Raw genomic sequence first — 16,028 nt, 5'->3', positions numbered from 1 at the left:
CACGAAACCACAAGGCTTTTATTCAAAAACGCATTTTGTCAGGAATTAAGATGTATATATTTATATGTAACTAGATAATACTCATATACACAGAGAGAATCAATGTGCTAGAGTCATTGCAATATTCATACACATTTAGATGTGTATGTCCTTTCATCTATTCTCCAAAACCAAAACGATAAATGCAATGGCTGTATCACTGCTTACAATGGATGACCTTTCAAGGCCCTTCAATGCCACCAAAATCTGAATGAGCAGACATGATCAAAGGTAATAAAGTGTGTGTGTACCGGTTTGTATGATGAAATCAGAGAAGCCTCTGTAATATAAAGCATTGTTAGCTTGTTTAACATGGCATAACATGTTAGCTTGTTTAACATGGCATAACATGTTAGTTTGTTCGATGCTCATTGATTTATTCAAGACTTCCCCCACACTGCAGCTCTTTTTACAGTCTGGTAGTTGGCAGCATGGGAGGTTGTTAGAGGGGGGGGTCTCCCTCCCTGATTTAGTTGGCGGGGTGGGGGGGTCCCTCTGGGATGAGGGAGGTGAAGAAGGTGCTGATGAAGGACCAGGCGGAGGCCAGGAAGCCGTGGTGGCGGGGGGCAGCGGGAGCTGCCGGGTCCTCTGGACCTTCCTCTCCACTGTCACCCTCATCCTCCAGCCCTTCATCCATCATCCGCTCCTGAGATGGAGAGAAACAGGACGAGAAAATGAGAGAGAATAAGAGAAGGACCATCGGTTTAAAAAGCAGAGACGGAGAGAGAATGTGGCAGAGAGAAAGGAACAGCTTGGACAGACAGAAAAACAACCACACAGACAGACAGAAAAACAACCACACAGACAGACCGATCAGACAGAAAAACATAACCACACAGACAGAGATGGAGTCCATCTTAAACAAGGAGCACCTACCATCTCCTGGATGTCCTGGTGTCTCTCTGCCTCGTCCTGATGAGCTAACCCCGCTCCTTCTCCTCCGGGGTTCTGCAGCTCTGGCCTAAAGGGGAACCAACCAGCCCTGTGCCTAGTTAACACCACAAAATTAGTATCTCACACACAGACACAGTGGGCTCCAAAATTACTGTCACCCCTGACTGACAATGCACAAACAATACTTTAACAAATATAAATAATATAATTATAGAGAGACTCAAAATACCAACATGTGAGAAATACAGTACTTTATTAATGTTTTAATGGAACCCACCAAAATCATACAATCATTTAACACAAATACATTTAATCAAAATCAAGGTTTCATAATTATTGGCACTCCTCATTTAGTACTTAGTGCATCCACCTCTGGCAAGGATAACAGCATGGTCTTTTCCTGTAATGTTTGACAAGGTTAAGGAACACATTTGGAGGGATTTTGGACCATTTCTCTATGCAGATCCTTTCAAGATCCTTCACATTCTTGGGTTTGCACTTATCAACTGCCCTCTTCAACTCAGCCCACAGGTTTTGGATTGGATTGAGGTCCGGCGACTGAGATGGCCATGGCAGAACATTGATTTTGCTGTCACAGAAGCATTTCTGTGTGGATCTTGAGGTATGTTTTGGGTCACTGTCTTGTTGGAAAGTCCACCTACGGCCAAGTCCAAGCCTTCTGGCAGAGGCAACCAGAATGTCAGCCAAAATTGCCTGATTCTTGGTGGAATTCATTATGCCATCAATCTTAACCTCTGGAATTAAAACAGCCCCAAAACATCACTGACCCACCACCATATTTCAAAGTACGAGGTGCCTCTCCTTGTATGCATCTCTGTTTCGACACCAAAACCTTACATTTTGGTCTCATCTGACCAGAGCACCTTCTTCCAGTCATAATATAAATTACGTTTGGCTCCAAGCACTTGCGTCTGTGTCTCTTGGGGTCAGAAAGGGCTTTCTTATGGCAACCCTTCCAAAGAGGCTGTGGTTGTGGAGGTGGCGTCTGTTGGTGCTTTTTGAAACCTGGTGACCCCAAGACGCCACCAAGGCCTGCAATTCTTTCACAGTAATTCTTGGGGATTTTGTTGCTTCTCTCACCATCCTCCTCCCTATCTTGGGGGGCAAAATGCATTTGCGTCCTCTACCTGTGAGGTTTTCAACTGTTCCATATCTTTTGAATTGTTTAATAATTGCCCTGACAGTGCTCAGTTATATATTCAATTGTTTGTGGACCTTCTTGTAGCCATTAACAGATTCAAGCTAAAGATCCTGGGACTAATCACCTTCCTCTGCAACTGGATCCTGGACTCCCTGACGGGCCGCCCCCAGGTGGTAAGGGTAGGTAACAACACAGCCGCCACGTTGATCCTCAACACAGAGGCCCCTCAGGGGTGCGTGCTCAGTCCCCTCCTGTACTCCCTGTTCACACACGACTGCGTGGCCAAGCATGACTCCAACACCATCAATAACTTTGCAGACGACACAACGACAAGAAGGTCGGAGACCTGGCCGGGTGGTGCCAGAATAACAACCTATCCCTCAACGTAATCATGACAAAGGAGATGATTGTGGACTACAAGAAAAGGAGGCTTGAGCACGCCACCATTCTCATTGATGGGGCTGTAGTGGAGCAGGTTGAGAGCTTCATGTTCCTTGGTGTCCACATCACCAACAAACTAGAATGGTCCAAACAGACCAAGACCGTCGTGAACAGGGCACGACAAAGCCTATTCCCCCTCAGAAAACTAAAAAGATTTGGCATGGGTCCTCAGATCCTAAAAAGATTCTACAGGTGCAACATCGAGAGCATCCTGCCTGGTATGGCAACTGCTCGGCCTACGACCGCAAGGCACTACAGAGGGTAATGCGTAGTACATCACTGGGGCCAAGCTTTCTGCCATCCAGGACCTCTACAACAGGCGGTGTCAGAGGAAGGGCCTAAAAATTGACAAAGACCCCAGCCACCCTAATCATAGACTGTTCTCTCTACTACCGCCTGGCAAGCGGTACCGGACTGCCAAGTCTAGGATCAAAAGGCTTCTCAACAGCTTCTACCCCCAAGCCATAAGACTCCTGAACAGGCAATAAAATGGCTACCCGGACTATTTCCATTGTGTCCCGCCACCCCCTCTTTTACGCTGCTGCTACTCTGTTTATTATCTATGCATAGTCACTGTAACTATACCTACATGTACATACAGTGGGGGTGCCACCAATTGTTCAAGTTCTCCCACTTAAAAAGATGAGGCCTGTACTTTTCATCATAGATACACTTCAACTATGACAGACAAAATTAGGGGAAAAATCCAGAAAATCACACTGTAGGATTTTTAATGAATTTATTTGCAAATTATGGTGGAAAATATGTATTTGGTCACCTACAAACAAGCAAGATTTCTGGCTCTCACAGACCTGTAACTTCTTCTTTAAGAGGCTCCTCTGTCCTCCACTCGTTACCTATCTTAATGGCACCTGTTTGAACTTGTTATCAGTATAAAAGACACCTGTCCACAACATCAAACAGTCACACTCCAAACTCCACTATGGCCAAGACCAAAGAGCTGTCAAAGGACACCAGAAACAAAATTGTAGACCTGCACCAGGCTGGGAAGACTGAATCTGCAATAGGTTAGCAGCTTGGTTTGAAGAAATCAACTGTGGGAGCAATTATTAGGAAATGGAAGACATACAAGACCATTGATAATCTTCCTCGATCTGGGGCTCCACGCAAGATCTCACCCCGTGGGGTCAAAATGATCACAAGAACCGTGAGCAAAAATCCCAGAACCACACGGGGGGACCTAGTGAATGACCTGCAGAGAGCTGGGACCAAAGTAACAAAGCCTACAATCAGTAACACACTACGCCGCCAGGGACTCAAATCCTGCAGTGCCAGACATGTCCCCCTGCTTAAGCCAGTACATGTCCAGGCCCGTCTGAAGTTTGCTAGAGAGCATTTGGATGATCCAGAAGATTGGGATAATGTCATATGGTCAGATGAAACCAAAATATAACTTTTTGGTAAAAACTCAACTTGTCGTGTTTGGAGGACAAAGAATGCTGAGTTGCATCCAAAGAACACGATACCTACTGTGAAGCATGGGGGTGGAAACATCATGCTTTGGAGCTGTTTTTCTGCAAAGGGACCAGGACGACTGATCCGTGTAAAGGAAAGAATGGGGCCATGTATCGTGAGATTTTGAGTGAAAACCTCCTTCCATCAGCAAGGGCATTGAAGATGAAACATGGCTGAGTCTTTCAGCATGACAATGATCCCAAACACACCGCCGGGGCAACAAAGGAGTGGCTTCGTAAGAAGCATTTCAAGGTCCTGGAGTGGCCTAGCCAGTCTCCAGATCTCAACCCCATAGAAAATCTTTGGAGGGAGTTGAAAGTCCGTGTTGCCCAGCAACAGCCCCAAAACATCACTGCTCTAGAGGAGATCTGCATGGAGGAATGGCCCAAAATACCAGCAACAGTGTGTGAAAACCTTGTGAAGACTTACAGAAAACGTTTGATCTCTGTCATTGCCAACAAATGGTATATAACAAAGTATTGAGATTAACTTTTGTTATTGACCAAATACTTATTTTTCACCATAATTTGCAAATAAATTCATAAAAAATCCTACAATGTGATTTTCTGGCTTTTTTCCCCTCATTTTGTCTGTCATAGTTGAAGTGTACCTATGATGAAAATTACAGGCCTCTCATCTTTTTTAGTGGGAGAACTTGCACAATTGGTGGCTGACTAAATACTTTTTTGCCCCACTGTATTACCTCAATTAGCCTGACTAACCGGTGCCTGTATATAGCCTTGCTACTGTTATAGCCTCGCTACTGTATATAGCAATTGACCTTTTTACTGTGGTTTTTTATTTCTTTACTTATATATTGTTCACCTAATACCTATTTTTTTACTTAAAAATTGTACTGTTGGTTAGGGCCTGTAAGTAAGCATTTCACTGTAAGGTTGTATTCAGTGCACGTGACAAATACACATTGGTTTGCTTTATGAAGGTCTATGACCATCTGTCTCTTTTGAACTGCCAGTTCTTTTGTTTTTTTTCATAGTGTTGGATGACAAAGGGATATTGCATTACCTCATTTATTAAATCAATAAATTACTTTGGTGGGTTCCATTGAAATATTAATAAAATAGAGTATTTCTCACATGTTGGTGTTTTGAGTTTCTCTATAATTATATTGTTTATATTTTTTCAAGTATTGTTTGTGCATTGCCAGTCAGGGTTGCCAGTCATTTTGGAGACCACTGTACAAAGTAAACAGGGTCCTTCAAAAGTATCCATTCTAATGTCAAACTGATAGTGTACAGAAGAGAACTCACAAAAAGACGAGCAGCATGGCGCCTATCACCATGACGAAGCGGCCAAAGGAGGAGTAGAAATACACAATGCTGAGCAAGATGGCAGCGCGGGAGACCGCGTACATCCAGTCCAGCCAATCCCGGTTCAGTTCATCCTCATTTAGCACGGCCCCGCCCTGGGCATTCATCTGGATATTGGGATTGGCCGGCCTGTCCTCTTGAATGGGGTTAGGTCCCAGGGGAGGTGGAGCTTCATTGGGCTGTGCGGGTTGGGGGGAGTGGGTGGGACTGGGGGAGGAGGGAGGGGTGGAGGGGGGCTGTGAGGCTGCCACTGCTGCTTGACTGGAAGAGGGAGAGAAAGAAAGACATAAGTATTAGCGGATAGAAGCCAGTGAATATAACTAATTCCAACAGAAATGTCTGTGGTCCTTATGGGTTGTTAGGATTGGGCTCTAAATGCAGACGACTGACTTACTATTGCATGTAGTAGTGGCGTGCATACATTTGCTGCCACCAGAGGACCTGCATGGGCATGTACATCGGGTGGGGGGGCACACCTGCAGCCATACCCCCCTGTACTGGGACCTGCGTCCCATCTGGCCTATGGAGGAAAAACAGTAACACATGCAATAAAAAATCATGTGCACACAATATTTTCTGCATTATTCCCACCATTTTTTAAAATTGAATTTCACTTATTTTCCTGACTAGGTAGAAACGGAACTAGAATTGATCCCAATACATGAGAACAGTGCTTACCATTGCATTATACCAGTAGAGGTAGGATTTTGAGGGTTAAATTGGGGGAAGCCTCCACGATGCCTTAGTCCATCATAACTTCCTGCTACTGAGGCAGCGGACTGACCGTCCTGATTTGGTGTTGTGGCTTGGGGGGTGGAGCCAGCACTGTCTGAACTCTGAGTGACAAGACATACACCAATCATAAACCAGCAAAGGAATATATAGGTTTAAAAAAACAATGCACCTATGGGAATAAGTACAGCTGCAAAGTAGGGCTGGGCGGTATAGAGTAATTTACTAGAAACACACACACAAGCTTGGGTTTTTACTTTACCTTGTATAACGGTATTTCAATGTTTGGTTTGTTAAATGTGTTATGCCACTGTGTGTAATGTCGGTTGGTTCCTACCCTGTCACAATAACCTCCCCCTCGCTTTTTCATTCATTGTGTCAATCACTGGATTCAAAGTGCCCACTATATTCAAACTTTTGGTTGAAGTTTCTTGAATGTCCAAAGCCCTATTAAAAACCCTTAGAACGTATGTGTTGCCACCCCAGGGTCATGCACTACAAATAAAGCATATTTAGAACTTGTAATGTTAAAAAACTCAAATACCGCAAGAAATTGGAAAAATATCGTGATATATTTGGGTCATGTCGCCCAGCCCTACCGCAAAGACACCAAACGGATACTTTCCAAGTCACCGAGTAGAAATGTAACGTATAGACCACATCCCACTTTCCATTCCAAATGACAGAGCTTTCTGTTATGTGTTCTAGGCATTTAATTTCTATCTGATTGAATTGTTGAGCTCCACAGAATGACTCCACACCATTAGACGTACCCCAGAGCTGGAGCTGGGGTCAGAGGTCACCGAGCTGGGGGTGGAGCAGTGGGGCGTGGGCGAGGTTGGTGGGCTACGGGAGGCACACACCAGGTGCATCATGTGATAACCCTCCTGCTGTAGGCAGAAATAGAGGGTTGGATGTGGGGGAAAAGGAGAAGGGCATAATTAATCATTTGATTCTGTTTTGGTGATTGGAGGACGTGAGAGTGAGAGCGAGCAAGAGCGAGGAATTTCAGGGAACAGGCTAGAATTCAGGGACAAAGCCAATCTCAACAATGTTGCTTACTACATCGGATCAACTATTGTTATACCGTCACAGTCTCTGCCTCACGTTCACCCTCTCTCTCAGACACACAAGGGGGTGGGCCCTATTCAATAACGGCTCAGGAGTCAGTTGTCTGTTATGTTGAGTGAGGTTTCTGTGATATTGCATACCAATTCTAACATTGCAGATATAGTGTTAGTCCACCATACTCCAAACCTCTCGACCATATGCCACAGCAGAAAAACAGAGACAAGGTCGAGGGTGGTCTTTACCTTCCTGAGGACATCCCTCAGTTGCAGGTGGTCCTGGAGGAGATGGCCCGAGTATACCAGCCGCTGATCCTTGGATGACTAAAACAACACAACTGTCATTCTGAGAAAGCCTATGTTGCAGAATATGCTACTAGATCATAAAAAAAAAAAAATCACATAGTTTGGGTTGATAAGCCCTAAGTGCAAAAATTATGGAAATGTTACATGCAAGAACAATGGCGCTGAAAGTATATCAACAAGGTGGTAGGGCAATATTACATTTATTAATACAGAAGTACTATTGCAACCATAGACCTAAATGTTTGATTGATCCGATACAGTGACAGAACATGACATCAGTAATATCTCTGGTTGGAAAACATGTGCATTGTTTTTATGTAGATTTTAGAATATTTGCATGAAAATCTGGCACCAATTGGATGGAAACCTAGCTTGTGTTCCAGAGAGACTAAGCATTTTCAGATTAGATTATTTTCTACAATGTAGAAAATAGTTCAAATAAAAACCCTTGAATGAGTAGGTGTCCAAACTTTTGACAGGTACTATATGTAAATGTAGACCTACGTACATGTAAAAGCAAGCATTTCAAATCCCCAAAACGTAGTCTATGCTCAGAAGGAATAGTTGGGTTTTGATGGTCAAGACACAGCAAGATAGTGCTCACAGATAAACAACATGGCAGAGAACCCAATGTGTCATTCATTTTGGAAAACCTGACAAATGAACTATTAAGATAATATCCCTTAACTAATCCCTTCATTTAGGATGCTTGGTTGGTTGCTGTGGTTACACAGTTTTGTTCTGCTTTCCCAGGTGGATGTCCAGTTTTGAGATTTACTCAACAGCTGTCACATCTTTCAGTTTATGGAGCTCAGCTAGGAAACAATTAGACTGTCTACAGCTTCCTCTGGTTATAGAAAATGCTAAGATTAACAACACAATTGCAATTACCTCACAAGTGTATAACATGAAAAATCATGGCTTGTTTCTTACTCAAATTCTGGAGAAGTCTACTTCAAAACTATATTGAACAAAAATATAAAACGCAACATGTAAAGTGTTTGACCCATGTTTCAGGAGCTGAAATAAAAAGGTTGCAGAAATGTTTCATAAGGCCACTCTAAAATGTGCAGTTGTCACACAACACAATGCCACAGATGTCTTAAGTTATGAAGGAGCTTGCAATTGGAATGCTGGCTGCAGGAATGTCCACCAGAGCCATTGCCAGTGCAAGCTTTAACTTCCTGACTGATGTCTTGAGATGTTGCTTCAATATACCCACATCATTTTCCCCTCCTCATGATGCCATCTATCCTGCAGCAAAGCACCCTAACAACATGATGCTGCCACCCCCGTGTTTCACGGTTGGGATGGTGTTCTTTGGCTTACAAGCCTCCCCCTTTTCCCTCCAAGCATAATGATGGTCATTATGGCCAAAGAGTTCCATTTTTGTTTCATCAGACCAGAGGACATTTCTCTAAAAAGTACGAGCTTTGTCCTCATGTGCTGTTGCAAACCAGTCTGGCTTCTTTTATGGCAGTTTTGGAGCAGTGGCTTCTTCCTTGCTGAGTGGCCTTTCAGGTTATGTCGATATAGGACTCGTTTTACTGTGGATATAGATACTTTTGTACCAGTTTCCTCCAGCATCTTTACAAGGTCCTTTGCTGTTGTTCTGGGATTGATTTGCACTTTTCGCACCAAAGTACGTTTATCTCTAGGAGACAGAACGCGTCTCTTTCCTGAGTGGTATGATGGCTGCGTGGTCCCATGGTGTTTATACTTGCGTGCTGTTGTTTGTACATATGAACGTGGTACCTTCAGGCGTTAGGAAATTGCTCCCAAGGATGAACCAGACTTGTGGAGGTCTACAATTTATTCTCTGACATCTTGGCTGATTTCTTTTTATTTTCCCATGATGTCAAGCAAAGAGGCCTTGAAATACATCCACAGGTACACCTCCAATTGACTCAAATTATGTCAATTCGCCTATCAGAAGCCTCTAAAGCCATGACATAATTTTCTGGAATTTTCCAAGCTGTTTAAAGGCACAGCCAACTTAGTGTATGTAAACTTCTGACCCACTGTAATTGTGATACAGTAAATTATAAGTGAAATAATCTGTCTGTAAACAATTGTTGGAAAATGTACTCGTGTCATACACAAAGTAGATGTCCTAACCTACTTGCCAAAACTATAGTTCGTTAACAAGACATTTGTGGAGTGGTTGAAAAATGAGTTTTAATGACCCTAACCTAAGTGTAAGTAAACTTCCGACTTCAACTGTAGGTGGGGGCTTCGTGACTATGCATAGGTAACAAACAAGCAGCGAGTAGCAGCAGTGTACAAGGGGTGGGGGGGTCAATGTAAATTATCTGGTGGTGATTTTTATGAATTGTTCAACAGTCTAATGGCTTGGGCGTAGAAGCTTTTGAGGAGTATTTTGGTCCTAGACTTGGCGCTCCGGTACCACGTGCCGTGCGGCAGCAGAGAAAACAGTCTACAACTTGGGTGACTGAAGTCTGACAATTTTATGGGCTTTCCTCTGACACTGCCTATTTATAGGTCCTGGATGGCAGGAAGTTTAGCCCCAGTGATGTACTGGGCCGTTCGCACAACCCTCTGTAACTCCTCACGGTCAGATGCCGAGCAGTTGCCATACCAGGCACTGATGCAACCATCAATGGTGCAGCTGTCAAACCTTTTGAGGATCTGGGGGCCCATGCCAAATCTTTTCACTCTCCTGAGGGGGAAAAGGTTTTGTCGTACCCTCTTCACGACTGTCTTGGTATGTTTGGACCATGATAGTTCATTGGTGATGTGGACACCAAGGAACTTGAAACTCTCGACCCGCTCCACTAATGGGGGCCTGTTTGGCCCGCCTTTTCCTGTAGTCCACGATCAGCTCCTTCGTCTTGCTCACATTGAGGGAGAGGTTGTTGTCCTGGCACCACACTGCCAGTTCTCTGACCTCCTCCCTATAGGCCGTCTCATCGTTGTCGGTGATCAGGCCTACCACTGTTGTGTCATCAGCAAACTTAATGGTGGTGTTGGATCGTGTTTGGCCACGGGTGAACAGAGAATACAGGACGGGACTAAGTCCACACTCCTGAGGGGCCCCAGTGTTAAGGATCAGCGTGGCAGAGGCGTTGTTGCCTACTCTTACCACCTGGGGGCAGCCCGTCAGGAAGTCCAAGAACCAGTAGCAGAGATAGGTGTTTAGTCCCAGGATCCTTAGCTTAGTGATGAGCTTCGTGGGCACTATGGTGTTGAACGCTGACTTGTAGTCGATGAACAGCATTCTCACATAGGTGTTCATTTTGTCCAGGTGAGAAAGGGCGGTGTGGAGTGCGACTGCGTCATCTGTGGATCCGTTGGGGCGGTATGCCAATTGGAGTGGGTCTAGGGTGTCCGGGAGGATGCTGTTGATGTGAGCCATGAAAAACCTTTCAAAGCACCTCATGGCTACCAGCGTGAGTGCCAGGGGGCGGTAATCATTTAGGCAGGTTACCTTCGTTTCCTTGGGCACAGGGACTATGGTGGTCTGCTTGAAACATGTAGGTATTACAGACTCCGTCAGGGAGATGTTGAAAATGTGAGTGAAGACTAGAGGTTGACCGATTAATCGGAATGGCCGATTAATTAGGGCCGATTTCAAGGTAACTTTTTTTTTTTTAACACCTTTATTGAACTAGGCAAGTCAGTTAAAAACATATTCTTATTTTCAATGACGGCCTAGGAACGGTGGGTTAACTGCCTCATTCAGGGGCAGAACGACAGATTTTCCTCTTGTCAGCTCGGGGGATCTAATCTTGCAACCTTAAAGTTAACTTGTCCTTGTGCACTCCACAAGGAGACTGCCTGTTACGCGAATGCAGTAAGCCAAGGTAAGTTGCTAGCTAGCATTAAACGTATCTTATAAAAACAATCAATCATTATCACTAGTTAACTACACATGGTTGATGATATTACTACATATTATCTAGCGTGTCCTGCGTTGCATATAATCTGACTGAGCATACAAGTATCTAAGTATCTGACTGAGCGGTGGTAGGCAGAAGCAGGCGTGTAAACATTCATTCAAACAGCACTTTCGTGCGTTTTACCAGCAGCTCTTCGTTGTGCGTCAAGCATTGCACTGTTTATGACTTCAAGCCTATCAACTCCCGAGATGAGGCTGGTGTAACCGAAGTCAAATGGCCAGCTAGTTAGCTCGCACTTATAGCGTTTCAAACGTCACTCGCTCTGAGCCTGTGGTCGTTTCCCTTGCTCTGCATGCGTAACGCTGCTTCGAGCGTGGCTGTTGTCGATGTGTTCCTGGTTCGAGCCCAGGTAGGTGCGAGGAGAGGGACGGAAGCTATACTGTTAACTCTGGTAATACTAAAGTGCCTATAAGAACATCCAATAGTCAAAGGTTAATGAAATACAAATGGTATAGAGGGAAATAGTCCTATAATTCCTATAATAACTACAACCTAAAACTTCTTACCTGGGAATATTGAAGACTCATGTTAAAAGGAACCACCAGCTTTCATATGTTCTCATGTTCTGAGCAAGGAGCTTAAACGTTAGCTTTCTTACATGGCACTTTTACTTTCTTCTCCAACACTTTGTTTTTGCATTATTTAAACCAAATTGAACACGTTTCATTATTTATTTGGGGCTACATTGATTTTATTGATGTATTATATTAAGTAAAAATACGTGTTCATTCAGTATTGTTGTAATTGTCATTATTACAAATAAAATAAAATAAAAATTGTCCGGTTAATTGGTATCGGCTGTTTTTTGGTCCTCCAATAATCGGTATCGGCGCTGAAAAAAATCATAATCGGTCGACCTCTAGTGAAGACACTTGACAGTGGGTCCGTTGACCTGTTTAAAGGTTTTGTTCACATCAGCTACCGAGAGCGTTATCACACAGTCATCCAAAACAGCTGGTGCTCTCGTGCATGCTTCAGTGTTGCTTGCCTCGAAGCGAACATAAAGGCATTTAGCTTGTCTGGTAGGCACGCATCACTGGGCAGCTGCGTCTGGGTTTCCCTTTGTAGTCAGTAATAGTGTTTGAGATGCTCTGGATCGACATGTATTATTGCATGTTCCAGTTCCCACCAATATCCAGCAACTTTGCACAGCCATTGAAGAGGAGATGGACAACATTCCACAGGCCATAATCAACGGCCTGATCAACTCTATGCAAAGGAGATGTGTCGTCCTGCATGAGGAAAATGGTGGTATCACCAGATACTGACTAGTTTTCTGATCCACACCCTACTTTTCTTTTAAGGTATCTGTATTACAGTCATGTAAAATCCATAGATTAGGGTCTAATTAATTTATTTCAATTGACTGAATATATGAACTGCAACTCAGTAAAATATTTGAAATGGTTGCATTTATAGTTTTGTTCAGTATACTTTGCAGATACTTTTACTGTGGTTATTCCTTTGAGAGTTAGACCTAGAGCTGAGCTGGAGCAAAAGCCTGCACACCCAGTAGCTCTCCAGGCGGACGGTTCCCCCGTCCTATCCACTCCCCTTAGTTAATGGAATGGTGGGGATGAGGAAACCAAAAAATGGCAGTACCAACTCACCGGCTTGCTTGGGTACACATTCGAGATGTGACTCTTCAGTTTCTCTACCGTCCAGTTGAGAAAACAGTTTATTGTCTGGTCGTCATACTTCTGGTTGGGGGCCTTGATGACTAAGGTGACGGGACTGTCAACTGCTCCTGGGTCCATGGTTCATATTAATGGGTGTGTCAAGGGGATGGGAAAGGACAGGGCTCGCCTCCTACACCTGAGGAGGAAGACTCCCTCAGATCCTCTTCATCATTGTGATCTCAAGTCCAGCTCAGCCAATGACTGTGGTGGACAGGGTATTTTCTCTCTAAAGAGCTGTCATTGGCAGGGAGATGGTTCTGTGTCCAATCACGATGTAATCCTGGTGGAGAGTGAAGCAGCTATGTTTCTTGGGGTTCTGTCAAATAGAGAAAGTGATTAAGACAATGCTTCTCAAACAGTTATGAATCTGAACGTTTTGAATGTCCTTACTTGTGGTACTAACTAGGCTACTCAAATGTATTGACACATGCACAGATTGACAGTCTCTGGAATTGTTTATGTTAATTTATCATTAAAAAAAAGGGGGATATTGGCTAGCTAGCTAATACTTTTATAATGTAATTAATGAGTGAGACACAGCCAGTCCTGATGATTACTATGTAATCCTATGTATGGCCAGTTGAAGAAAATATTAGTGCTCAAGAGCGTAGTCAGCATGACTATATTCAACAGACAGGTCGCGGATAAACATAAACAGACACTAGATCTCTGACACCCCTGACCTAGCTAGCAACAATTCAGGGGGAGACATTCCAGTCTTCAGAACACCTGTCGCGTTGCGTCATACAGCCGTCAAAACGAGCCATCCAGCCAGACTAGTTAGCGACCTACTTGTTTATTGTTTACACTAACCACCAAAACTAGTCTATGTAGAAAGTAATTGTATGATGTTAACTACTTTAGCATATTTGACAAATAGACGTTCGTTTTACGAGTGCTGTGCTATCAAAGCTCCAGAGATTAGTGTTGCTAGTTAGCTAGCTACCTATTAGCCATGCTAACATTACGTTAGCATATCGTGAAATGCTGGTTTGCTACTTCTCTTGATAATACGAACGACGTGACAGTATCGGGGACAGGAGGTTTATTCATACACAACGTTAACTTACTTTAGATTATTTGAGTATTTTCGACCCCTTTTGACTGCTCCTTCCCAGTTCGACAGTTTTTTTTGGTGAGTCGGGCGTAATACCGGAAACTACGTCATAATATTCCACTGACAGCTAGTGGGTACCAGTCATAGAGATAGATAGAGGACACTATAATAACTCACGGGTGTTAGTCGTCCACCGAAAGTATTTGTAAATATATTAGAAATATTGATGAGAAATGTAAATTTTGTCAATCTGGGAAATAATCAATTGAGCATTTGTTTTTCCAATGTGTGTATAAAACATGTTCTGGGTGGATCTTCTGATTTGGTAGGGACATCCATCTGCAAGCTTGTGCTGTTCTTTTTGATAGTGCAAGATTCTCAACTGACGACAAGTATGTGATGAATTTCATTATAATTCTTACTAATTCTTCTTAAATTTATTAAATTGTCCCCCCCCCCCCCTCATCAACCTACACACAATACCCCATAATGGCAAAGCAGAAACAGGTTTTTAGACATTTTTGCAAATGTAGAAAAACATTTTTTTAAATTAAATATACATTTACATTATTCAGACCCTTTACTCAGTACTTTGTTGAAGTACCTTTGGAAGTGATTACAATCTTCAGTCTTGGGTATGACGCTACAATCTTGGCACACCTGTATTTGGGGAGTTTCTCCTATTCTTCTCTGCAGATACTCTCAAGCTCTGTCAGGTTGGATGGGGAGCTTTGCTGCACAGCTATTTTAAGGTCTCTCCAAAGATGTTCGATTGGGTTCAAGTCCGGGCTCGGTCTGGGCCACTCAAGGACATTCAGAGACTTGTCCTGAAGCCACTCCTTTGTTGTCTTAGCTGTGTGTTTAGGGTAGTTGTCCTGTTGGAAGGTGAACAGATGGTGGCAGACATTTTTTTTGTAACCTTCCCCAGATCTGTGACTTGACACAATCCTGTCTCGGCGCTATTTTCCTCAGCATAAATGAAATATCTTATAGAATTCTACAGTCTGGCCACACAGCAATGTTGTTTGTAATTTACAGATTTTTTTTACCATGTCAATGTTTTGACTGAATAGTTGAATAGGGCCATAAATTCACTCCATTGTTTTTGTGTGACAGTGCTCTCTTTCCAGGGGCTGGAATTAAATTTCAATTCCATCAAGTCAGGAGATAAATTGAAATATAAGAATGAAAAGTGTCATTCCTTTTCAATGAGAAAGTTTTCCATTTTGGATCTGGAATTTAAATTTGCTTTCACCGGGTGTCATGGAGGACAGGTATGTTTATCAGGAGGGGTGGAGGGGGTATTACTGAAATAGACCCCTGTAGTTAGTGGGAAAGTTTGTTGGTCAACGTGACTCCTGCAGGAGCTCTCCTCCCGATGTAGTGATGACCTCATCCTAGGGAAAATAACACAGCAGTGAAGAATAGATATTGGATATTGAGACAGAAATATGATTTACACAGATTAATTTAGCGCAGACACAGCAAATGCGCATAGACAAGTGAGAGCTAAATCAAGCCCAGACAGGCAGACATGACAGACCGATAGACAGAGACCAAAGACAGACAAGAAAAGAAAGACGGACTAAAAAGAAAGACCTTGTGGAATTAAATGAGGTTGGCCAGAGTGAAAAAACCTGTTCTGATCAAGCTTTCTCCAAAGACATCCACCAGGAAGTGTTTGAAGCCACAGGTGGTGCAGTTGCTCAGGGTGTAACCCATAGAGATTGATAGAGGACTCAACATAGGCAAGTCGATTAAGAACAAATTATTATTTACAATGACAGCCTACCACAGCCAAAGCTGGATGACACTGGGACAATTATGTGGTGCCCTATGGGACTCCCAATCACAGCCAGATGTGATACAGCCTGGATTTGAACCAGGGAGTGATGTAGTGATGCCACTAGCTTGTTTTCGAATG

At 43.4% G+C, this 16,028-nt stretch overlaps 1 protein-coding gene across 3 annotated transcripts; it reads right to left on the bottom strand.

Annotated features, from left to right (window-relative positions):
* Window positions 1–14,243, bottom strand: herpud2 (HERPUD family member 2). Of its 3 annotated transcripts, XM_031786822.1 has the most exons (9): window positions 14,118–14,243; window positions 12,979–13,363; window positions 7,389–7,466; window positions 6,849–6,965; window positions 6,022–6,179; window positions 5,738–5,863; window positions 5,284–5,604; window positions 916–1,027; window positions 1–685 (listed from the first exon to the last, which is right to left on the bottom strand). In XM_031786822.1, the coding sequence occupies exons 2-9, from the start codon at window positions 13,123–13,125 to the stop codon at window positions 509–511; spliced, it is 1,236 nt and encodes a 411-aa protein (XP_031642682.1). In that variant the 5' UTR covers window positions 13,126–13,363; window positions 14,118–14,243; the 3' UTR covers window positions 1–508. The 3 variants fall into 3 exon arrangements, with proteins under 3 accessions (XP_031642682.1, XP_031642684.1, XP_031642683.1); XM_031786824.1 differs by lacking the exon at window positions 6,849–6,965 and having other exon boundaries at window positions 14,118–14,229; XM_031786823.1 differs by lacking the exon at window positions 7,389–7,466 and having other exon boundaries at window positions 14,118–14,229.
* Between the last annotated feature and the right edge of the window lie 1,785 nt (window positions 14,244–16,028).

Source organism: Oncorhynchus kisutch, linkage group LG13, assembly GCF_002021735.2.
Source record: "Oncorhynchus kisutch isolate 150728-3 linkage group LG13, Okis_V2, whole genome shotgun sequence".
Taxonomy (NCBI): domain Eukaryota; kingdom Metazoa; phylum Chordata; class Actinopteri; order Salmoniformes; family Salmonidae; genus Oncorhynchus; species Oncorhynchus kisutch.
This window is presented reverse-complemented; position numbering and strand designations above follow the sequence as displayed.

Excerpts from the sequence above, each read along its gene's own strand:
- herpud2 (XM_031786822.1), bottom strand. The coding sequence starts at position 13,125 with ATGGACCCAGGAGCAGTTGACAGTCCCGTCACCTTAGTCATCAAGGCC. Across the intron at positions 5,605-5,737 it reads CGCCACTACTACATGCAATA|TCAAGCAGCAGTGGCAGCCT; the intron begins GTAAGTCAGTCG and ends TCCCTCTTCCAG. Across the intron at positions 686-915 it reads ACCAGGACATCCAGGAGATG|GAGCGGATGATGGATGAAGG; the intron begins GTAGGTGCTCCT and ends TCTCCATCTCAG.